The 23,605-nt window shown below is 38.6% G+C and overlaps 2 protein-coding genes across 5 annotated transcripts in view; one reads left to right on the forward strand and one right to left on the reverse strand.

Annotated features, from left to right (window-relative positions):
- Positions 1-1,000: 1,000 nt before the first annotated feature.
- On the reverse strand, positions 1,001-15,400 carry TFB2M (transcription factor B2, mitochondrial). 3 transcript variants are annotated; one of them, XM_084512216.1, is made up of 10 exons: positions 15,095-15,400; positions 14,491-14,579; positions 13,447-13,600; positions 12,994-13,142; positions 11,534-11,623; positions 10,394-10,456; positions 9,506-9,657; positions 7,993-8,060; positions 6,812-6,892; positions 1,001-6,617 (listed from the first exon to the last, which is right to left on the reverse strand). In XM_084512216.1, exons 1-9 carry the CDS (start codon positions 15,381-15,383, stop codon positions 6,855-6,857), a joined length of 1,092 nt encoding a protein of 363 aa, XP_084368342.1. In that variant the 5' UTR covers positions 15,384-15,400; the 3' UTR covers positions 1,001-6,617; positions 6,812-6,854. The 3 variants fall into 3 exon arrangements, with proteins under 3 accessions (XP_084368342.1, XP_084368341.1, XP_084368340.1); XM_084512215.1 differs by having other exon boundaries at positions 1,001-6,892; XM_084512214.1 differs by lacking the exon at positions 1,001-6,617 and having other exon boundaries at positions 6,891-8,060; positions 15,095-15,398.
- A 117-nt stretch (positions 15,401-15,517) lies between these two features.
- CNST (consortin, connexin sorting protein) overlaps positions 15,518-23,605 on the forward strand; it is a 57,007-nt gene continuing 48,919 nt past the window's right edge. The window contains exons 1-2 of one of the 2 annotated variants that reach the window (XM_084512209.1): positions 15,518-15,676; positions 16,777-16,879. The gene's annotated coding sequence lies outside the window, so the exon portion shown is untranslated. Of the gene's footprint in view, positions 15,677-16,080; positions 16,119-16,776; positions 16,880-23,605 lie in introns of those variants that run through there. The other variant, XM_084512210.1, reaches the window with a different exon arrangement.

The raw sequence follows: 23,605 nt of genomic DNA on the forward strand, positions 1-23,605 counted from the left end.
CATTCTTAGTAACAATTACCTTAGTCCTCAAATATTTTCAATCAGGCTACAACAGGGTAGTCACAGGTAGCAATACACATATCCAAAATACTGCTGCTGGGAAGAACCAAGGTAGATTCTCACAGGGAAAAAAAATAAAAAATAAAAAGATTCCCACAGAAAAATGTATCAATTTAGACATTCACTTAAACACTGCAGTTTTGTACTTTGTTACCAAAAGAACTGACAACAAACTGGTTGGCAGTCACACGTGTTACTACACTTAAGCATGCCAAGCAAACTTGTTACAAGTGTTTGATTACAGTGATACTGCAAGATACTTGAGAATTATTCTCAAATATCATTAAAATATCAAACTACTACCTCTGCACTTGGCTTGTATGCTTTACTCCTTCACCTATTTAGTTTTCTGTGTTTCCTTGTATATGCTATTTTATAGACTGTCTAAGCAGGCATTACCCATACAAACAAAAACAGTAATAGGGTTGGGTATTTCAACATCTATTTCAGTATCTACAATTCTGGATATCTACATCCATAGTTTACACATAGGTCTGCCTACACAGGGCCATTCAATGCAATTTGAGCAATGACGAAAAGTTCAATATCCAGCTCAGATGTTTAATGAGCATAATGATATTGTGGCTTTATATTCCACTAAATGGTCATCTAGCACTTGACTACACTTAGTTGAATTAATTCTCATTATTTATTATGTGTTCTTTTACGTGACCAAGTCATCCACTGGTCAGACTTCCCAAGAGCTATTTGAAATGCATGACACATTCTGCACAGACGCAGCTGTCCAGACACGTAGTAGAGGCACTTTTGTGGGAAATACCACTTAATTGTGGCTGATGCTGCTGAATTAGTCACACTTCCTTACTGTCTGTAGATGAGACATTGTAGTAGAAGCCTAGTTTTTCCATCTCAAGACAACACATTTCACAAAATGATTTTACAGAAAGAATTGCAGTAATGAAGTGACTCAGACAGCTAATCAAATTCTGAACTTTATTCATTTACATGCAATGCCCATTCCAACCAGCAAGACACAAAACTGGATTTTCTGTGATCAAGATTTTGCTCAAAATGCCCAATATTAAGTTATAAATTAGTACAGAATCTATACCACTAAAGGTATGGAGAAGGTATCAGAGTAGTTGAAAGCCAGTAAGCACAGACAGATCTTTTATGAACACAGGAATCTTTTGAAGATGTCTGTGTAACCTTGTTGAGCTAGTTAAAATTTTATGCTAAATGTAAAATTAAAAAAAAACTCATTGCAGAAACATTTTAAGCACAAATTCATAATAAATTCCACTCACACAAAGGCAGATTGTACCTGTTGATTCTTTACAATGAGCTTCAGAAAAAGCTTTCTACTTCTTCAAATCTTTCCTGCACATTCACTTCCTTCAGATGGCAGAACAAGACTCTGAAGCTCATGTCAACATAATTCCTTAGCCAAAAGACAAGAGTTGTAATTGTACTTTATATGAAAAAAAAAAATAAAAATAAAAAGATCCCCTGGCATAATTACAAGACATATATATATATATAAAAATAAAATCTCACATTTTTACAGAGACGAATGAGTCAAACACTTCTTAAAATTGTTTCTCCTGCAGAAAATTTCTGACAAGAAACATTTAATTTTATTATTACAGACTTCTAAAAACCCTGCATATTTAGTGTTGCATGCCTTCATTTCCCACTTTTCTTTAAAAACTGATTTTTCTAATTTAATCAGTTCTGGTACAAATGGCTAAATATTCCTGAGTCCATTCGTAGATCACTTGCTGAAGACCTGCATAAAATCAAACAAAATCACTGCCAAGTTCAAACTGGCTGATGGCTCCTCTTACCTTCAGAGTGTGATTTTGTAGCAGAGAAATAAAAGTCTTTCCATGTGTCTACCACACGGCAGCTGAAACCAGGGGAACACCCTGGTTTGCCATTGCTGTAAAAATAAGACCCAAGAAACAGAGACCAAGATAATAGCAGTTCTGTAGAAATGTATCAGGAGCAGCCATCCTGGTAAGGTAACTTACAACACGTTCAAGTTTATGATTCATACCAAACTCTGCACAACGATTTTTATGTAAACAGGTAGTGCTGAAGCTCTGTTTGGTAGTTGATCACAGTGATAAAATACATCAGGTGTTAAAGCCTTGCTTACTTTATGAGTAATTGGCTGTTCCATTCGCTGTACCTTAGGTACTCCTAATTTCGCTCGGGTTTCCTGTGCTTGCTGTGTCTTGTGATCTATCAGCTGGGGACACAGAGTGTCTATTTTTAGCAGTGACCTGTAGAACAGCATACACAAGGAAAGACGCAAGAGCTATTGAGCAAGGCTCTAACATGAATGAATAAACATCTCCCTCTGACTGGCTATCCTTGCTGGAAAAGTCTCTTGTTATTTCCATTCCCTCCGTTTTTACAGAAGGAAGGTACAGCTTTGCTAATTAAAGGCTTGCAAAGCTTAAATGGAGTTTTCAATCCACAGACCCATAGATTGTGTTTAGTCTGCCAGAACTAATTCAGCAAGTTCCTCAGGAAGCCTGTTTCTTCCCATCACACACGCTTTTTAAACTACATCACGCAATCTGCTTCTGGAATTTTATGTTGATATTTCTATCAACATTGTCATTATTACCTGCAAGGCTAAACTGAAATTATTAAAATGTCCAATGCTGTACAAGCCTAGTAAGCAGTAATAGACACATTCTGCCTTAACAACCCCTTATCACGTCACCTAGTGTGTTTATCAGTACAGGGTCACAAACCTTGTGATCCTCTTCTGGATCAAAAGTGAGCTACTAACCATAAAACCCAACTCAACTGATCCAATTCCAAAGGGCAAAATTTCTCAATAACTGGGCATAAGGACTAAGTTTCTTTCTGTTTGTATCTGTGCTTGCTAAGATTTTCATATAGTTAAGAAGCAAAGCTTTTGGCAATTACTATCATAGTCATGTAATTTTCTTTTATGGGTAAACGGATGGCACAAACGATGAGGGCCATCAGAAGATTCATCACATCTGAAATTACTATCAATATACAAACTGGTGTATTGGTGCTTTACTATGGCACATGAAAAAAAAAAAAAAAAAAACTTTTCTTGGCAGCTCCTCCAGGAACCAGTATCTAAAGAATTGAGGCAATACTTAAACAATCCAACAATCCCACTTGGTAGATGTGAAAGGAATATGCTATACCAGGGATCTTCTCTTAAGAACACTGCATGTCTGTTGCAACCTTTAACTTAAAGATGACAAATTCAAAGACAGCAAAACATAGAAAGAAATTTCCCCCAAAAGCTTGCAATCAATCAATGTAATTTTTATATTCAATTCCTTTATATCTGATATAAAGCATCATAACACAAAACTATTTAAAATACAATAGAATTGTGAAACAGTTTCAAGTGTTGGGGCGAATTTCAAAATACGTTTTATTACTTACTGCATCTCAAAGCGATGCACTTTCAGAAATGGGAAACTTTGCTATCCCACCATGATAGGAAAGTAGTTCCTGTAAACCCTGCTGTATCAAAGTGTGAAGGTCTCTTCTGAGGTCTTAAGTGAAAGGTTGACTGAATTTCCTCCTACAGTTTTGTTTTCTGTTTGTATAGCATTTTGGATGGTCATCAAAATATAAATATTAACCTGCATTTGTATACTGTTTTTCTATTTTCAGATCCTATCTTTGCATTGACATGAAGCAAAAATAACTGGAGATATTTTGAGTCACTTTTCCATGAATGTATTGAGAAACATGGCAAATATGCTGTTTTGTACAGTATATCTATATATATACCCATAGTTTTCTTCTGGATCTGACCATAAACTGCCTGCATCATTGAACAACAGCAGTGTTTTGTTTTTGTTTTTGTTTTAAAAAAAAAAAAGCCAGAAACACCACGAAATCACTCTTTAGAATTTCATTTCCATACAATTAAATTTGAAAGCACTGATAATATCAATTACAGAGAAAGGGTATGTATTTTCTTGTTTCTTCAAATCTATGTAGCAGGCCAGGCACTTTAGAAAACAGAGGCTCTGAAAAAACATCCTACTTTTCTACTCATCACCATATTTACCTTTTACTTAGTAATCATAACACTGACACAACAAAAACTGGATTGGCAAGCCATAGTAATTTACTGTTTGCAAATAAACTGTATCCAAAACGAAGAAGGAAACATCATTTTAAAAGTCCAGCAAATTAGAATTACTAAGACTGAAATTTTAAGGCACCGACTGATGATTACTGATGACTCCTTAAAAAAACACTGCTGATCTGTAATAAGAAGTATATAGGTTTATGATTTTAACGCTACACTGTTTTCCTGTCATTCTGAGTTATATGGTAATACATCTGAAATCTATCAAGTTGCCTTCTGAAAATCTCCCATCTGGTGACCGAAATCAGAAATCTGGAACTTAAGGTATTGCAAAGATGACAAACATTCTTGTTCCTTAAGCTTCTAGAATTATTAAATTATGCAGTCTGTAACACAGAGGGTGTTAAACGCGTGTATTGTGGAATACAGATCTAGACAGAGTTCTACACTGGTGTCAGGGAAGCCCTTTTTTTCCAAAGCACCACTAAGATATTTTAAAGTAGAACACAATGTCCAAAACCCTCACAACTAGCAGTCATTTACAACGACGTGCACAAGACTTAGTAATGGCTCTTATTTTCCTTTTATTTTAATAAACATTTTTTAGACACTTAATTTGATAACTGGATAATAAATTACATACTTCAAACTCTGGTGAAACAAATTTCAGTGCAAATTTCAAATGCAAACTGAATTAATCTGCAAATCAAACAACTATGTCAGACTTCCTCAGGTCATTCCTGACAGAACCTCCAACACCATCTTTTTCCTTCATTCCACCACCACACCTTATAAAAACTACTGGAGTACTGAAGGGGATTGTGAAATTAGGACACTGCTTTTTGGTGGAACACTGTTCTGCGCTAAGAAAAAAAACAGCTCAGAGTTTATCCATATCATAGAGTTAATTTTCCTAGTACCATACCTAGTAGCTGGTATGGTACTGTGTTTAGGATTTAGGATGAGAATTTAGTTGATACCATGCTGATGTTTTAATTATTGCAGAGCAGTTCTTACACTAACCCAAGTACATTTCAGCTTCTCACACTATCCTGCCAGCAGGCAGGCTGGGCTTGCAGCAGGAGCTGGGAAGGGACAGAACAGGACAGCTGACCCAAACTGGTCAAAGGGGTATTCCATACCATCTGACATTATGCTGAGCAATTATACGGGGTGGCTAGCTGGGGTGGGTTGGACCATATGCCAGGAACAGGTTGGGCATTGGTCAGTGGGTGGTGAGCAACTGCATTGTGCATCACTTGTTTTGTGCACACTATTATTACTAGTACTATTACCATTACTATTTTCCTTTCTTTTCTGTCCTGATAAACTGTCTTTATCTCAACCCACAAGCTTTCACTTTTTTTCCTATTCTCTTCCCCATCCCACTGAGGAGGGGGCAAGGGTGAGCAAACAGCTGTGTGGTGGCTAGCTGGCTGGATTAAACCACATCTCAATATAAATAAGTAGTTTGAACTTTTAAGAGAATACAACAGCAAAAGTACAGAAATCTTACAAAGTCAATAGTGAAAATATCACTTCCAAACTGTGGAACAGTCAGGGAGGTTGGTGACCAAAATCACTGAAAAAAGACCTTGCTTTGTTATCAAATGTGAAAATAATACAAAGTATTATATAAGGAAAGGAGCATGAGAAGTACAGGCTTTGTTATAAAGCTTAACAAAAACACATGAGAAGTCTTTATGCACAATTTAAATTTTCAGTGAAACTTTGCCTTGTTTTCCTACAAAAGGTGTAAACCTGCAACAGCAGAAACTACCGAGTGCATGGCATCAGTGAACCAAAGCCATTGACCTAGTTCAGTTTCACTCCATTGTATTCTGTCATGTTCACCAATATTCTTCACTTTTTCCATCAATACCAAAACCACTTCTGTAGTAACAGCTATTTTACTCTTCATTTCACATCTGTGATGGAGTAAAACATGCTGCTTACACTTAAGACTTAATGGCAAAGTTCCTGTTAGCATTCCATCTCCTCATTTCAAGTCCCCAGTTACACAATATTCCATACATTTACAGACTCCTACTGTTACCTTGGAAGTCTCTGCATTGGCTCAGTAAATGCTATTGGACAACAACATAATAAAAATAAAACCTAGTGAGCAATTTTCCTTTTTCAAGTTAATGTTCAAAAATGTTACTAGCAATGCAGTTAAGGAAGATTATGTAGGTAGTGGTCATCTTGTATTTTATGCATTGAATAGTTTCCCTGGTATGTGATAACTTGCTGCAGTAAGATGAAGTTATTTTATTCAAGAAAAAAATCAGGCCAGGCAACTTTAAATTCTTTTTTCAATGTAGATAAGACAGTTGCCGTCCACTGGAATTGAAGAGAAGGAATTGCTTCTGTTAATGCAAGTCTGCCATTCATGGTCGATTTACAATGTAAGTTACCTGAGCTAAGATATCTGAACAGAAAGAAAACCTCAAATCTTCAAGATCCACACCAGAAGGGCAATGCTGCTCTGAAACAGAATGCAAATTAAATCTCAGCTTTTCCAGTAATTTCACCATAACACCATGAAAAAGACAGTTTAAACACACAGCTAACAGCGCAGTGGTGGCTAACAATGAACTGAGGCTGCTTCAAGTCAATTTTTCTTCTGCAGCAGGAACTGCAGGAGGAATACAGAGATGAATGTTTGTCACATATATATACATCCAAATGTGCTTATGAAATAAGATCCTCCGACTGCATCGTTTCAGTTGCCAATGTTTTCCAAATCCTGAAGAGAGCATCCTGAAAAAGTATTTTATTCACTCAGCCTCCCAGGGGAGACAACGTAAGAAACACAGAACTTGCCAACAGTATCAGACAACAGAACAGTTTCATGTTAAGTCAACAAGGGGAATGAGAAACAGGTTGGAGTATGGAGGACTATGACTGAAAAGACAATTTTAATAGCATCTCTCTTTAAAATAAGGTTTTATATACACATCATACACATTGAACAATTTTATGTTGCAAGGGTTACAGGTAAGATGATTCTTTTTCACAGCTGTTTATAAAAACACTGAATGTTCTGGTGACTTGAATTTCAGACCTAAAATAAGATAAAGCTCATCCGTATATAGGTGTTTACATATGGTAAACTACAACAGAACACCCAGTGTTTTGTCATTTAAAATTTTCAAAAGAAAAAACTGATTTTTTTCCCCCAACCACAGATATAACAGTCTATTTAAACAAAATATTCAGTTGATGTTTTATTATGCTGTCATTACCTTGCCTTCCATAAACCCACCACTCTTTATTTATTAATATCTTAGCCTGCAAGGTTTATATATCAGATGATACAACAGATTCAGTGGTTGTACAGACCTGTGTATTTTGGGAATCTGAAAGAACTTTCAAAGCACCGAGCACTAAAATACAAACCACACAAATCATTATTTGGTCTGTTATTTTTTCAAACATTGTAAATATACAGCAGTGTAATAAGAAGTTCAGTTTAGGTGGCACATCCAAAAGCAGCAGGTCACTATCATGCTCCTGGGGAAGATGCAGATTTTATCCAGTCGGGATCCAATTGTAACCAAGTAACTGTAAATCCCACAGTTCCATGCTGTATAGAAGAGCTCTAGTTTCTTGCCAAGTTTACTTTCCTATTTGGACCGGAAGTCATCTCCCTAACAATACTTCGATTTTATTTAAATCACTTCTTATCACAGTGATCTTCCAGAAGCAAAGATGATCTTCTAAAAGACAGCAGCTTTCAATTTATAAGTTTATGTTCCTTATACTTTCCAAGACCTCATCGTGGAACCAACTTTCAGTAAACACACTACAGTTTTGCAAAGCCTCAAAAAGACGCTTGTAGTCTTCTGGGTACAAATTACCTGTTTCAACATCTGTTGGAATTTCTAGTGCTTTCAGTAATTGGCCACTATTGTCCAAGCTCCATGAACTGAAACAAACAAACAAACAAATCATAATGGAGCATTTCTCCCTGTGAAGAAACAGTATCTGAAGGTCAATTTCATCCTTTCACAGCTTCCGCAAGTTAACAACTTCTCCCTATGACACAAGTTATTTTCAATCATACTACAAACAGAAAAACTTCTACTAAGAAGCCATGCAAATACCAAATAATGCCCCCAGCACACACACACACAATATCAAACCACCTAACCCACCCCATTAGAGGGTTAGCTCCCTCAGTTCCCTCCCCCAGCTGCACAGCAATAGACATTCCTGTCCTAGACAATAGACAAACCCCTACTCCAGCTGTCAGCAACCGACATTACTGCATAAAAGGGGGTTGCTCTTCAGTTCCTCGGGAATTAAAGCCAAGGGCACCTTCAGGAGGATGACTGAGTACAGCATGAGGTAGCATGGTTTAAACCTCCCAGGTATTTTCTTCTATATATAAACAGATCTATAAACTGTCTCCACATTCACATCACTGCTATGAAAACTGGGCCTTTTATAAATGTGCATACGCATTAACTATTTCCCAGACAAGAAAAGGGGATATAAATATACAAAAGATGCACATTAGATGCCTTCAAGGTTAGCTCCACTTCCTGGCTAAAAGATCGAGTGAAGACTAGATAAACCACTGAGCTTTAAGAAAGAAATCCATTAAGGCTCTCTGCACGGGATTCTTTTTGTGTGTGTCCCATCTCCTTACATCCCCCCCACCTCCTCTCTGGAAATTAGCATCCATTAACCCCTATCAATAAATGAGAAATATGTTAGTTATTTTCATCAACAACTTGAAGCCAATACTTCAGAGAGTACAAACACTTCACATTTATGGGAACAGAAATCTAGTGATCGTACTGCCAAGTGAGTAGCTCCAATGTCATATCAAAGGAATAAATAATTAAAGAGAGCTGCGTAATTGGTAAATAAGTCTGAAGTCTAATTTTTGAATGCAGTAACAGAAAGCCACGTGAGGACATCCCCACTCAACCTTCAATAACCTTCAGCTATTTTCATTAGCACTGCTTTGATGTTTCTTATAATCCAAAACTCTTCTGCAGCTTTTTAATTTTTATATCTGCAAAGACTCGGTGACTTTATTGTTATGTCTAAACTGAGTAAAAATTTCTTGCAGGTACACAAGCTCACCTCCATTAGGTGTGCAGTAAATGTCTGTAATTCCAAAGTTTACGTACTTGCCTACCTTCCTGCCAAACCTCAACTTTTTATCCTGTATGAATGAAGTCCAGGTACCCAAAATATTGTACTTGCGCTGAAAAAATGAAGTCTTCTTTTCTACACATAGGTAACTCAAAAAGATGCTGAATTTCATCTAAAATATATACTGCTCTGAGAAAGTATTTGAGCATTTTCCCTATATTTCTTTAGGAAACGTATAAAAACTTGAAACACTTCCATACTTACTTTAATCTATCAGTAAGTCTAGATTTGCGTTTAGCAAGACACTGCTTCACCATGAAAATGAAGGTAGCTGAATTTGTGGGCTTCAAGCCTTCTGAAAATAGATCTCGCTGGGGAGTCAGTCGTACCAAACATAAATGGTCATTCGGCAGCCACTGCAAGAAAAACAAAATAAGTCATTGAAAATTAGTCATTTTTAAGACACTGCCTGTCTTTTTCTAAGAGAAAGCATTTCAACTGGGCCAGCAGTAACACTTCTTAGAGTTTTAGAAGGTAAAAAGATAATGACATTGGAAGCGGAAGCTATAAAATTTTGTTATGTAACTAAGATAGCTTTACCTTTTTTTTTTTTAAACAGGAAAGGAAATAGGAAATCAAGCAGATACACTATGACATAATTTTTATTTTTTAAGATTGTGTTTTCTTAGTTGAAATAGACAATACAGGCTTTGAGATCCACACTTTCAACACTTAACTAGCACACAGAATATGCATTGGACATGTGAACAACCACTTTGATCCACTTTGATCAAAACCAGCAGCATACTGACTATGTTGTTAACCATGGTAACAGTCTTTGTATTCAAGCAGGTAGATGTGACCCTGACATTAATTTTAAATAAGATTTTACCTGTTCACATGTCCTCATGATATTTATTTACTGTATTTTTTTCTCATCATATAGACACTAGTTTATCTCAGTTTCTAAGATTGCAGCAATCCTTCACCCTCTTCACCTCCTACATGCTGCCCATGAGTTTTAATTAGAACATTTAAAAAAATGTACTATTCACAGCCAAAAGATACATGTGTGAACACTGTTATAAAGTTATTTTTAATCTTTAATTAAAGGGGCTTAGCTGCATCTCTGAAAGAAGAAAATGATCTTACCATGCTCTTTGAAACTGCCAGTCCCTTGTTTTTCAAATTAGTTACAAAGGATGACCAGGGCTCCTATGAGAAGAAGCAAACATTACAGAAATGAAGTGCTTTGTTAGAATTTAGAAAAACATTTACCATCAATCCTATCAAATTCAAAGCATACTCCATTCTAAACTTTGTTTTAAAACCATGTAAATACATTAGAAATATATATATATATATATAAAAAATTCAAGTAATATACACACAAAGGCAAGACTGAAAATGCTATTTAGCCATGCTCCTGACAAAGTATCTGAGTAGCACTGCTAAAATTATTTATAATCAAATAGCTTTTGCATATATTACCATGCATAACTGGGACTGCTCATTGGTTTCAAATTGAAAATTTGAACCAAAGCTAAAAACTGGAAAGAAACACCTGACCATAAGACCTGCTGTACTGAGTCTGAATAGAAGTCTCACAAGCCCAACAACTTGACTCCAGAAGCAGCTACAAGCAGATGCAGTGCAGGCAGTGCATGACCAGGCCATGCCTATATAATTGTTCCTTGAGCATCATCATATTCTTCAACCTCATAATATTTAGAAATGTCCTCTCTATACCTCATGTTACAAGCCATTTGGAGGACAACAGATAATGAAACTTACGATTTTAGATCAGCATAGCATTTAAACTATGAAAGAAGCTCCTAGAAAAAATAGGGCACAAACAAACAAAATCTTAAAAGAGTAAAGCAAGTGGAAGCTAATGAACAATTTCAAAAAACTTTTTAAAACTAAACAGTAGTGCATTTGACAAGATGATTCTTGACTAGCATGAGAAGTAGGGTTGCTTTGCAAGTAGAAGCACCAAAACTGAAAAAGTGTTTCTACTGAAAATTGCTCAGGCAGGTGAAAGCACACATGATGCCAAAACACAGAGGACAAAAAGAGCAGACTCTGACAGACTGGAAGAGCAGCCTATATCTCACACAACACCTAGCAAGACAGAAAAGACTTGTCCATATCCAAAAGTTTTCAGTAGTGCTCCACTAATGTCAACATCAAATTACCTTCCAATTTGATTACAATACAAAACCAGTACAAACCCTTTTGTATATGCACGTTTATAGCATGAGACCGTGTCATTTGGTACAACAAACTTACCATATGCAGTAGCTGAATTTCACATCCTACTTGGCAAAGCACAGAAAGTGCTTGATAAGCCCTCGATTCCCCAGGCTTTGCTGTTAATACCTAACAAAATGGCAAAGCAGAAACATCACTGTTGAAAAAAACACGACTGCTTCTTTATCTAAGAAAATCCTTATAAACTTAACAGGTGGTAAGAAATTCATAGTTAAGTCTGAAATTCCAAGACTAAGTTACATTACACCCCCAGTTTCTGTGATTTTAGTATGCTTGTTAGAAAATGCAATTAGAAGACATTATGGCAATCTAAGTATTGTTTTGCAGCAATCATTTGGATAACTGAACTGCGTAGGAATTTTCGGCTTACACTTTCAGGCCCCTTTTAAGGCAGAGAGGAGTTTCACATGGAAGAGAAAGAGTGATCACATTTTGTTTTAAAACTAACGTGGGCAGAGTTCATAGCCCGAGTTCTTCCCCACTAATAAGAGAATATTCCCAGTACAACACACAGAGTAAGCCAACCATCTCCCTGAACATTAAGCACCTTCCAGTCATCCTCCTGATGTTACAATATTACACATTAGTGCAAGAAAACAAAACAAAAAAAAAAGAAACCCCCCCACAGTTATGTGCAAACAGGGCAAAGAAGTCACAAAATGAAGATTTTACTTATCATAGATTTAGGAATCAACAGTGCCCACTAAAAAAGAGTCCCAATTACTTTTACTTCGGTACACAATACTCATTTAAGAGGATTCACAATAAACACAGAAACGTTAATTAAAAATTACACTGACTGCACTAAAATGACTATGCTGCCCTCTCTTTGTTCAAATGTCTAGCCAGTAAAAATGTAACAAGCAGACATTCCAGTGGTATCCAGCCTATCATTTTGCAAGAGAACATACTTAGACTTTAATTTTTTCCAGTAGGGTGACAGAACACAGCTTGTGTTGGCGCACCTGGAAGTCTTTCCTTACCTTGAGTAACTCAAGGTTAGTGCCTTTACGAATCTCAGTTCAAAAAAAAAAAAAAAAAAAAAAAAAAAAGGAAGGTAGTTTGAGACAGCACAAATTAGGATCATGTAATCCAGAAAGCTACTCTGCCCCTCAGCATACAGAACTTTAATAAAAAGGTGTGTACTTTACTCATACTTTGTCTCAATTTTTTTCAGAACTGCACGCAAAGCTTGCTCAAGTGGAGAAGTGCATAAAACCGAGCATGCTATTTAGCAACCGAATATTCTTCAAGAGAACTCGTCAATTCCCTCTTCACTGTCCCGCAATTAGGAACCAATTTTGTTGCAAAAGCATGTTACAGAATTTAAGCACCTCAGAAGTTACAAGATTTTAAAATTCTGTCAAAAAAAAAAAAAAAAAATCACTAGCAAAAAGACTAACTCCACAATATAACTGTTTGGGTGTACTGTGAAGCACTACTTATTCTCTACTACCTTCAAAATCTCTTGCACATACCTTGTACTCTTTTTCACTTATAAAGATGTTGAGCTCTACTCTTCCATATCTGAATATGGAACTGCATTCATACAGGATAAAAAGTAGCCTCCAAAGTGTGTTCCTTTCCTTTTTTTGTGGCAAGATTCCAAAAACTTTCACAGGTACATCTGTTTCAATAGTGTGCAAAAGTAACTTTAAAATTTTGCAATATGTACTGGAAAATCTCATTAATGCTAACATCTAGTTTACAAACAAATAAAAAAAAAAATCAGCTCATTTTATTCAAGAATGAATAAAATTCAAGCTTTATTCAAAGCTAAGCCTTGTTTGCATTAGACTAAGCCTTTATTACAATAAGCAAACAGCTGAGATTTCATATTGCCATTTTTTGGAGCTATTACCAAAGATTTTTCCAAACCGCCCATGCAGCCTTCAAATGTGTTTGTAACGTGTGCAATCTCATACGCGTACCTGCTCTCCAAGGAACTGCTGCTACACCCATGGCTTCAAAAAGCTTGTCAGAACACACAGCAGGTGGTTTCACTGTTCCAGTGACCAAAGGATCCAGTCTGAAGAAGTCACCATAAATCACCTTTAATTGTCCATCCAGGCTGTTCTCTAAGGACTGAACCAAATTAAGTTTCAGTTGAAGAATGCAGTAAACTGCCTTACAAAACACTCAACCAAGACATGAAGGTGTTCAAGCACTAGAAAAAGTCAGATTTCAGAGTTGGGTCTTATAACTGACAGGAAAAATAACTTCCTTTATTATGCAAGGCATTTCTGTGCTGCTTGGCTGGAGCTTTAAACCCCTCCCCATACTAGTAGTATGTTCTGCAGTGTTTTGAAAAAAATAAAAAAATACATATTAAACTGAGCAAACCACTACATTTAGTAATTTCCAACTGAAATTCTTCATATACACAGCGAATGAGAAACTTAGGCACAAAACATGCCTTTTATGCACATTTTGAAAGAGGTTAGAGTCCTAAGCTCCTAATCTCTGCTTTACTGTAACACCTTCCTTCCGTGCAGATTCTAAGGCTCTGTCTGACAACCTCTGAAAGCACACAATGTTAAGGTGAACACAAGAATTAACACCTGTCAGTCTTCTTTCCAGCCACAAGACAATAGATTAACTAATACCATGAGACAATAAGAATAACCAAGAGAATCTTTACAGGTTTTTGGAAGCTACATGTGGACTTCCTGCCTAAACATACACAATTACAATGACTCTGCTTAATACTAGCCTCAAAAATTTATATATGAAACTATGAACTTGAATTTGCACATACTCAAGATGTCAAATTAATTGGTAATAAAATAGTCAGACTGTTGCTGACTGTTCAGCGTAAAACCAAACAATGCTTACTATTATTAAGCATTATTTCAGATGTTGTAAGTAACAATGACTGGCTAATTCCTTTTTGATCCCACAGTTAATTTCATAATTAATGTCTCATTTCCCTCATAATTAAATTTTAGAAACATGCTACCAAACCAAAAGCGTACCTGTAAGTTTGGAAGGAAAGCTGAGTGACTTTCTAGAGCTACCACTCTAACACCTGCATTGAGTAGAGTCCGTGTCAAGATTCCAGGCCCTGTAAAGAGGGGGGGGTGGGAGGGGAAATACATATTTTTAAAACCACTTTCCCTTGAGTGATTTTTCCAGCGCAACAGCTGGGGTATAGCACTTCCATTCAGGAGGTAACTCATGTCACTTATTTCAAAACAACGGTTTGAAAACAAATTTACACAGTGTCCCTTAGATTACTGAGTGAGTTGCACTAAGCACAGTGTTACAGTTTGATGCAGAGGACCATTAAATATATCTCAAATACCTTCCCTGCTTCTTCTTCTGCCAAATGAAACAGACTTTTGAACCTTACATTACCCACATTACCCCTGCGGGTAGAACACCCTCCATGGAGAGTGGCATACAAGCATTAAGCAATTACGAGCGGCAGCTGTCTAAAGGGCCCGCAATCCCTCGGCCTGCCGTTAGTGGCAGCGACCAAGTTCGCCTCCAAACCCCAGCGCCCCTCACCGCCGGCGGCCCCGCCGACCCCGCAAGGTCACGGCACGGCGGGGCGGGGCGGGCCGGGAGCCTTCTTACCGGGGCCGCACTCCAGCACGACGGGCTGGGGGCCGCGCGCAGCCCAGAGGCAGCGCTGCACGGTGCGGGCCAGCCGCGGGCAGGCGATGAAGCGGCGGAGCGGCCCGCCCGCCCGCCGGGCCTCCTGCACCAGCCGCTCCGCCTCCGCCGCCTCCGGCACCCGCAGCCCGGGGCTCGGCCACCGCCCCGCGATCCCCCGGCCCGGCGGCGGCCGCGGGCAGCCCAGCAGCGGCCGCAGCCCCGCCGCCAGGAGCCGGCCGCAGCCCGGCGGGGCCCGCGCCGGCCGCATGGCGCCGCGCCGCTGCCCAGCGCCGGCCGCGCCGTCTCCTTAGCAACGGTCGGCGTCACTTCCGCCTCGGCACGGCGCCTCTCTAGCGCTCTTCCGCCCTGGCGGTGGCGGGGCTGGAGGTCCCTCTCTATGGTGCCAGCCCCGCAGCGGCGCCCGGCGCACCGAGCCCCCCCCCCCCCCCCCGCGTCCACCCCGGTACCCGCCGCGTCCCCGCGCCGTGCCCGCGCCATGCCCGCACCTCCCCGCGCCTCCCCGCTGCCCTCGGCGGGTGCCTGAGCCGCGACGGAGCCCAGGTGAGTGCCGGGGCTCGCTCCCGGCGGCAGGAGCAGGAGCAGGAGGCGTCCTCCCGCTGCTCCCCGCCGGCACCGGGCGCTGCCCCTGCCCCCGGTACCGCCGCGGCGCCCCCATAGCGGGGCTGGCAGGGAGCCGGGCTCCCCCTCGCTGCCCCGTGCCGTAGGGGAGGTGGGCAGGGTGCTGGGGTAGAGCTCGGTCCGTTTTTAAGCCGGACTTCGCGTTTTTAATAGCTTTTTTTTTTTTTTTTTTCCTTCCCTTCTCTCGCTAATTAGGCTGTTAATTCGGTAATTTGTAGGTCTCTCGGCACATCAAAAGGAGCTCGGTTTTCCTAGGTGAGGTGTTGGGTAATGCCCTAATTCAGCATCCCGTACTGAAGTCCGTGCTGTGGCCACAGACATCTTAGGCACAGTCGCTATATCACCGCCTTGTATTCCATAAACTGTAAGGATAAGCAAAGAATTTTAGAAAATGTTGTTCTAAGAGGAGGTCTTGTTGCACTCTACAGCTGCTTGAAAGGAGCTTGCAGTGAGGAGGGGGTCGGTCCCTTTTATCTCAAGTGATGAGACACAAGGAAAGGGTCTCAAGTTGTGCCAGGGGAAGTTTAGGTTGGATATCAGGAAGAATGTCTTCACCAAAAAGGTGGCCAAGCATCAGAACAAGCTGCCCAGGGAGGTGGTGGAGTGGCCATCCCTGGAGGTATTTAAGAGAGGAGTGGATGTGGTGCTTAGGGACATGGCTTGGTGACAGAACTTGGTAGTGTTGGGTGAGGGCTGGGCTTGATGATCCTGAAGGTCTTCCCCAGCCTGGATGATTCTGTGATTCTCAAGCTTTCAGGATTTTAGGGTCATCACTGCATGGGCTGTTCAGAGTAACTGAGATTATTCTCAAGAACGTTTGCTAAGTAAGACCCAGAGCTGTGCCCTGACACTCTTCATACACTAGAAATGATGTGTGTTTTTTATTTGCATTTTCATATTATATTTTTTAACTTCAGCATAGGACTTGCCTACATTGAACTTTAGATCTATATAGATCTATCTATTTATAGGATACATTTATGACTCTCTAATTTATTTATTTTTCTTTCCCCCTAATGAAGGAGCCTACCCTATATTCATATACCAAATTTTGCACGTGTAAGGGACTACCTGACTACCTCTTTCTGACCTGGTTGTTATCCGTGTTGAAACCTTAGGAAAATGGTAAGATTTGTATGTTTTTCATTTAGAAATTACAATGCAGAAAATTGTTTAATCCAGTAATGTATATCCCAGGGATGTTTGAACAGTCAACTTGGGGCTATTTATAAGCTAACAGCTGATCACATGGCATATATTTTCTAATCCGGCTATTATCACAAACAAATATTTGAACTTACAGTCTTACCTTGTATAGGCATGTCTTTGCAATTTAAGTTCCTTGTTGGGTGCTCTGAAGTTGTTGTTTCCTTCTAATTACTGTTTTTTGAAACAGAGAAGAAATCAGAAGGATTCTAGCCTGTGCTTAAACCGAAAGAGCTCATTGCTTGTATGGGTTAAGAAGATCAATAAAGGGATGCTTTTCTTCTCAACATTTCTAAATATCTTTTGCATTTACTTTTCATTTTGTTCCGTGTAAAGCTTATTTTTTAAATTAATTTTGAAGAGTTAGTCTTGTAGTATTATCCACTTAATAACAGGAAATTTTAACAAGCATTTCTGAAGGGGAAAATTGTCATAGTATATACATCTTGATCTCCATTTTTGAAACTGTACGCCCATACTTCATTTTCTGTACAAATTCAATAGAATTTCTGTCTTGCACATAAACGAAAGGTACGTGAATAGAAATTTTCAAGATCTTAATTTTTCTTGTCTTGGTGGTGATACTTGTCATTAGATGCTCCTCTTTGGCTCAGAATACAGATCAAGTTTGCTAGTATTGTTTTAGAAACTCTTTATCTTTGTGTTTTATTCACCATATCGTATTTGCATTTCCAATTGCATCATTGGAAAATTTGATCTTAAAATCTACTGTCAATGTTGATTGTTCCTTACTTAAATTATGCATATATTGAAAAGCTCACCTGTTACCAAACAGTGTCTCTGGTGCTAATTTTAAAGAAAGGCCTGCAATAGAACTGATGTTCAGAAAATAAGGTGGAAGAATCCCTTAAATACGTTATCTTCAATAGTATGAAAAGGAAGTAACTTGCTGTATGGTTGAATTGACAGAAGCCATTCTGTGCCTTGCTGAGATGCAGAATGTCACAGAGTCACTGTTTGCACTTGAGTTTTATTCAGTGTATTTCATTAATCTTGTTGTAATACTATGGATGGTGACCAAGGAGAAGAGCTATAAGAGATTTCCTCAAAAGCTCTGTAAGTGTTTACACTCAGAAGGTGGCAAAATATGATCAAAAGTTTGGAAGTATTCCTGTAAGAAGATTTTTTTTTTTAAATCATTGAGTAGCCTCATTGTTTTGTCCTATTCCCCTGTTACACTGTCCCTCTGTTGCAAGCCCACATAAGCACACAATAGAAGTCCCAAGGGCTAAAGTAGCTTTTAATCCTGTGCCACAATCTGATTTGAGATGCAGAGTAGTTACAACCCTGTGGTTGTATCAGAAATCTTCCTGCTAAATGAAAATCATTCTTTATAATGAGGTCAGTAAATTGCATTTAGACCCATTGTGCTCTATAAACCTGGACTTATTTCTATTTTATGTGTAATCTGTTGATGGTGAAAAACAGCTAGGCTCTTGGATTTGTTGTTTTGTTTTGGTTTTTTTTTGGTGTTTGGCTAAACTATTAGTAGTAAGGAAAGCAGTAGTCCAAGGTTCCTTGGAAGCCTGCCTGCTCCATATGACAGTGTAGCTTCCAGCCTAGTATTAGCAACACTTAAAACCTTATTAATAGGAAATTATTGTCTTTTAAAAATGCCCTAGATCAAATGTGCAGATCACTGGAGAGCGCCAGTTAAGTGAAGCTATTAAGTGCTGTGTTCTTTGAGGTCATTTCTGAGCACTAGGTGTATGCTCATGTATGTGACCATAAGCTTATTTGAAAAAACTTTGTTAAGCCACTCTTCCTTTGCATTCTTTTCTGCTGTAATAACATTCTATTTAATACTAAACTGTTTTCATACCAGGTGCAGTTTGACTTTCCAGCCTGTCAAACAGCACAGCAAAGTTCACAGCTAACAACAGAGCCATTCAGCACAAAAATAAACGTTTAAAATGAGCTGATGGCTTGAATTCTGGCCCTGCAGATGTTAATAGCAGTGTCCCCATCTTATTTTGCCTTATAATGAACACTAAGCAGCAATATTTTTTAACATTTTCAGAGGAGAAGCAAGGGTTCTGTGGTGTGAAGACTGTTGCATAAGCTGTGTATTGTAAAGCGTTTTGGCAGGGGTACAACCTTCTCACTCTGTGCTATATCTGTCTGTGTATACAGCGAAACTCAGTCCCTAGGGCTATCAATCTGGCATCTTTCAGCAGCAGTAAAAGTACTGCAAATATTTTTTTGTGCGCATGCAAAAAAGTGCTATTAAAACCTTTGTAGACAGCAGTAAAACATTCCAATAAGCGTGTCTTCTGTTTACTTCTCTCAGAATTCCTCTTCATTGAATTTTGATACATACACATCAGCACATTCTGCACACTCTCAGATTCACTCACCCCTGTTTGTGTGTGTATGTGTACGCTTTCGTAAGTCTATTTTGAATACTCTGGCAATGCAGTCTTGCTCAAGGGTTTTTCATGTTAACATCTTTTTCATTCTTTTTCTAAACTTATTTATCTTCTTATTGTTTAACTGTGATGTCTTTGAAAATACATTGCTGACTTACAAGGGGAGTGTAGAGGATGAATGGTGTTATTGTCAAGTATTTCTGTATACAAACTTTGGTGGGTTACACGTTTGATTTTGTTAGGAATAGAGTTGCCTAGGAACATGAAGTTTTTTTCTGTGGTTGTTCCAATAAGCTGTGCCCTCTCTCCTAACTGGATGGCTAATGTGTAACCTTGCAATCTGAGTTTTAACACTGCTTTTCTCTGTCTGTGGATTAGGTTTTATGGTTTTTGTGAGTGTGTGTGTTTTGTTTTTTTTAAATATTATACTACTGGGCAAATAGAGATTAATTCAAAATAACTTTGGGATTATAAATAAGTAAATGAATAATCTGGATATTTATCTTTGCAATATCAGCATCTGTTAGGAAGATTTTTAAGCTCACTTGAGGAATAAGTCATTGAAACAATGTTGAAATTGGTAATGGAGGTTTTGGGGTTCTGTCCTACTGACTGAAACACAGAATTTTAGAATCATATGCTCCCAGTCTTAAAATGAGAGCATGGTGGTCTATTATTTTAGACCAACATTAATAAGTAAGGGCATCACAGTTCTGGTGTTTGTTTGTTAATTGTGTTTCAGTCACTTACATCAAAATAAATGTATTGGAGGACACCTGTCCTGCAACTTACAAGTTTGTAAGTTGTTCAGTAATATTTTGCCATCTCTTTTCATTTGTGTATTTATAAAAGAAAGTGACATTCACATTGCAAAGCTTACACATTTGATCCCAGCAAGATTTTATTACTGCTGGCATATAAAATTACCCTTACTCCATTGTTGTGGTGGTTGCTAAGTTTCATATCTGGATTTCTGTTTTCTCAAGAGTGACTATTAAAAATCTTTTAGTGCTGAAACGTGACATCATTAGTACAAGGATGAAATAGCAATCACACAATGCCTCTGTCAATTGTAACTCTCTTCCTGTCATGGTACCATATAAACTATCTGGGTTTGGTTTTTAAATGAAATGAGTTTTTGTCTTCTTACAGTACTGACGCTATGTTTTATTAATATTTGTGTCATTTGTGACTTTCTAATGGAAACACATGTGTGTGTTTTGTTTTTAATGGAAACTGCTACTTAAAACAGTCTTGATAACTAGTATTTTCTGAAAAAGTGATTTAAAACAAATTTCTGACTGTTGACATATTGATATATTACAAACTTGTATCCAAATTCTAATAGAAAAGTTGAAAGCTGTGTGTTTCAGAAAACCTCTCCAAGATCTATTAATCAAAAGCATGTGCAAATTATTAGAGATGGCTCATATAGCCAGCAACTATTTACACAATTAGAGCTGAATTGAGTTAACTTAATAACTTCCCCTTGGAAAGGGGAGGACCCAAGCAGCCATCAAGGCTAAATTCATCACTGAGTTAGGTGGTTGCAGCTTCATTAATTTCAATCAAGTTACACCAGCAAGTGATTTTGGGGGGCTATGATTTGTTTAACATATGCTTCAAGTTAATACGTGGTCAAGTTCTCGTGTGTACATTTAAGGGCAAGAAATCTGAGTGTTAAATGTGTGTTTTGTATCTCTTTACCATACTTATGCCCTTTACTAAAATACCTACTTTACAATCTTTTTAAATGTATTAATCTTTGCTATACCCCTGCGAAATAAATCAGTAATTTCCAGTTCAGAAATGCATTAAAGAGAATGTAGGAGTGTGACCAGCTCATGTGGGAGGTTCAGAGCAAAGAAAGGGTTCAATCTCACTCGCTCCTATCTGATGCTGAACTATGCGGCAGCTGAACCATCCTTCCTCTCTCAAATAGAAAACAGACTGATGCAACAGTTTGTTAGAGCTGCTGGGTGTTCTTAGCTTCTAATGACGAGAGTTATTGAAGATCTTACAATTAGCTCTGATCTTGATTAGCCTTCAGTTGGGCCTGCAGGTTTGATAACAAAGAAGCCACAAGCATGTAACACTCGCAGACAAGACTTGTTTCACAGATTTTATGGACAAGTTTTCCATTCTGTTTGTGGTTGTTTCTGGCCTTGATGTGATTTAGGACCTAATTAAATATTTTAACCATGCCAATTATCTTGATGTTGATCAGGGCTATAAAACTTGCTTATTCCTCAGGTGAAAATTATGGAATTTAACTTCAGCATGAAATTCAACTCACAGAAGGTCTTGAACACTTTGCTTCCTGAGATGGGCAATTTTTAGGTAATAACCCAGTTCTTCTTGCAGCTCTATTTTGAAGGACTGTATTCTGTATTCTGTCATTTCTGCCTTTTTGTGTATGTTCAAAGTTGTTACCTGAGAAAGTGGGACAGTTAGATCTCCGTGTGATTTTTTTTTTTTTTTTTTTTTTTGGCTACCTTTTCTGAGGTGTTACGGTGTAGCAGCTTTCTCAGGTCCTGGTAAAGCAAAGATTTAGGTAAGAGCAAGTTGAGTTGGTCAGTTCTCAGAAAGTTAGATTGTGGTTTTGTTTGATTTTCACCAAAAAAAAAAAAAAAGTACCCATCCACCCATCCTAGGAAGATCTTAGGATAACTCTTAGTTGGCCTTTTGCTAGGTAACCAAAACTTCTTGTTCAGAACTGTTTGATAGAAAACGCTGGTTGGTGCTTGTTATGCAGGTATGTGTGAGGCTCTCTGTGTTTGTGTTTGCTTCTTTTTCAGCTAGTACTGTATTTATAATGAGTTTTTCTCATAGACGAGAAAGATGCACGAACTTGCCTAGTGGGAAGTTTAATTTTTTTTAAGCTTGGTAATCAAATCTGTGCACATATTCGGAAGTGTAACAGCAATCTGGGAGTTGTTCAACTAGAAGGAGAATACAAAAATGAAAAAAGGCAAATTACTTCTGCTCATAAGGCTTCAAAGGAGATCAATTTATCCTAAGGCAGGAACAGTTACATATAGGTTACTTCTGACCAGTGTTTTACCAGGTGCTGCAGTGATGAGGGTTCTCCATCCTCCTACCACAGTCTGTTCACCACCTTACGTCCCCTACCTGAGATATGTTTGGGTATTTTGCTGCAGAGAAGCTAAAAAAATTAACCCATCAAATGATGAGGTCCCATTTTGTTCTCATACCATTCAGCGTACACAAGCGTGAAGTTTGTCCTAGCTTGGAACCTGAAACTTTTCAGAGACCTACAAGGCTGATCACTGCATTTTGAGTGCTGAACGAGAGCTTGTTTGTATGAAATTTTCATCTAAACTGTCGTATGTTCTAATAACAGATATTATTTGTTCCTAGACAAATCTCTTGTGTTTGGCTGGTGTCTGAACCATGTTTTTATAGTAATGGTAAATGTGGAAGAGTAGATTATGCCTGGCAGCGTATGTTTATCATTGTTTACGAAAGCTGTGAATAAGCAGAATGATTGGGGAGCTTCGCAGTTGAAAATAGCATGTGGAACTTCCTCTCAAAACCTCACCATTCCTGCTGTTTATAAATGTAAGAGTTCGTCATGCTGCTAAATGCCACTGTCACTTGAGAAATACCACTTCAGTGTCGGAAAGTGCCAAATCACCAAGCTGTTCATGCTCAGATGTTTTGTAAATTCAGTGTAATTAGATAAACCACTCCTGCTTCTGTATCTCTTGGAGGTACCAGACTTAACGTGTCTGAAGAGAGAGACCTCCTGAACCATGTGTCTGACGTGGAAGCAGAAAACATGTAGGAAGATTTATTTTTTTTTTCGTCTAGTACATTATTTCAAAGCAGGACGCTGGGCAAACTGAACAGGCAGAAGGACGTTAATGAGATTCTCTCGTAGTGAGGCTGTCCAGTAATGGGATTGTACATAAGACTGCCTTGTGAAGCAATAAACTGCTACCGAGTCCGTGCTCACAGCATGGCAGGTTTTTTCTGCAGGGATGTCAGGCTGGGAAACAGAAGTGTGTCCGGATTTGTTCCCCTCCTTTAGGACAGCAGGATTCTTACCATTATGTGTTGCACATAAAACAAGTGCAGAGCAGGATTCTGCTAGCTGGAAGTGGTCTGGCTTTATGAGACGATTACAGCTGAATGAAATGCCTACCCTCGTTGTCTGCTGTCTCTTTCCATCTGCAGCAAATCGTGTGATGGTCAAGTACATTTCTAGCATCTGATACGTCCCCTGTTATTC

The sequence above is a fragment of the Aythya ferina genome (assembly GCF_964211825.1).
Source record: "Aythya ferina genome assembly, chromosome: 3".
In the NCBI taxonomy this organism is placed as follows: Eukaryota; Metazoa; Chordata; class Aves; order Anseriformes; family Anatidae; genus Aythya; species Aythya ferina.

What these genes read in the sequence shown, in the direction of transcription:
- TFB2M (XM_084512214.1), bottom strand. Translation starts at nt 15,383, where the DNA reads ATGCGGCCGGCGCGGGCCCCGCCGGGCTGCGGCCGGCTCCTGGCGGCG. An exon ending in CTTTCCTTCCAAACTTACAG is followed by an intron (nt 13,601 to 14,490) that starts GTACGCTTTTGG and finishes AATTTGGTTCAG; the next exon opens with TCCTTAGAGAACAGCCTGGA. An exon ending in AAATTCAGCTACTGCATATG is followed by an intron (nt 10,457 to 11,533) that starts GTAAGTTTGTTG and finishes TTCTTCTCATAG; the next exon opens with GAGCCCTGGTCATCCTTTGT.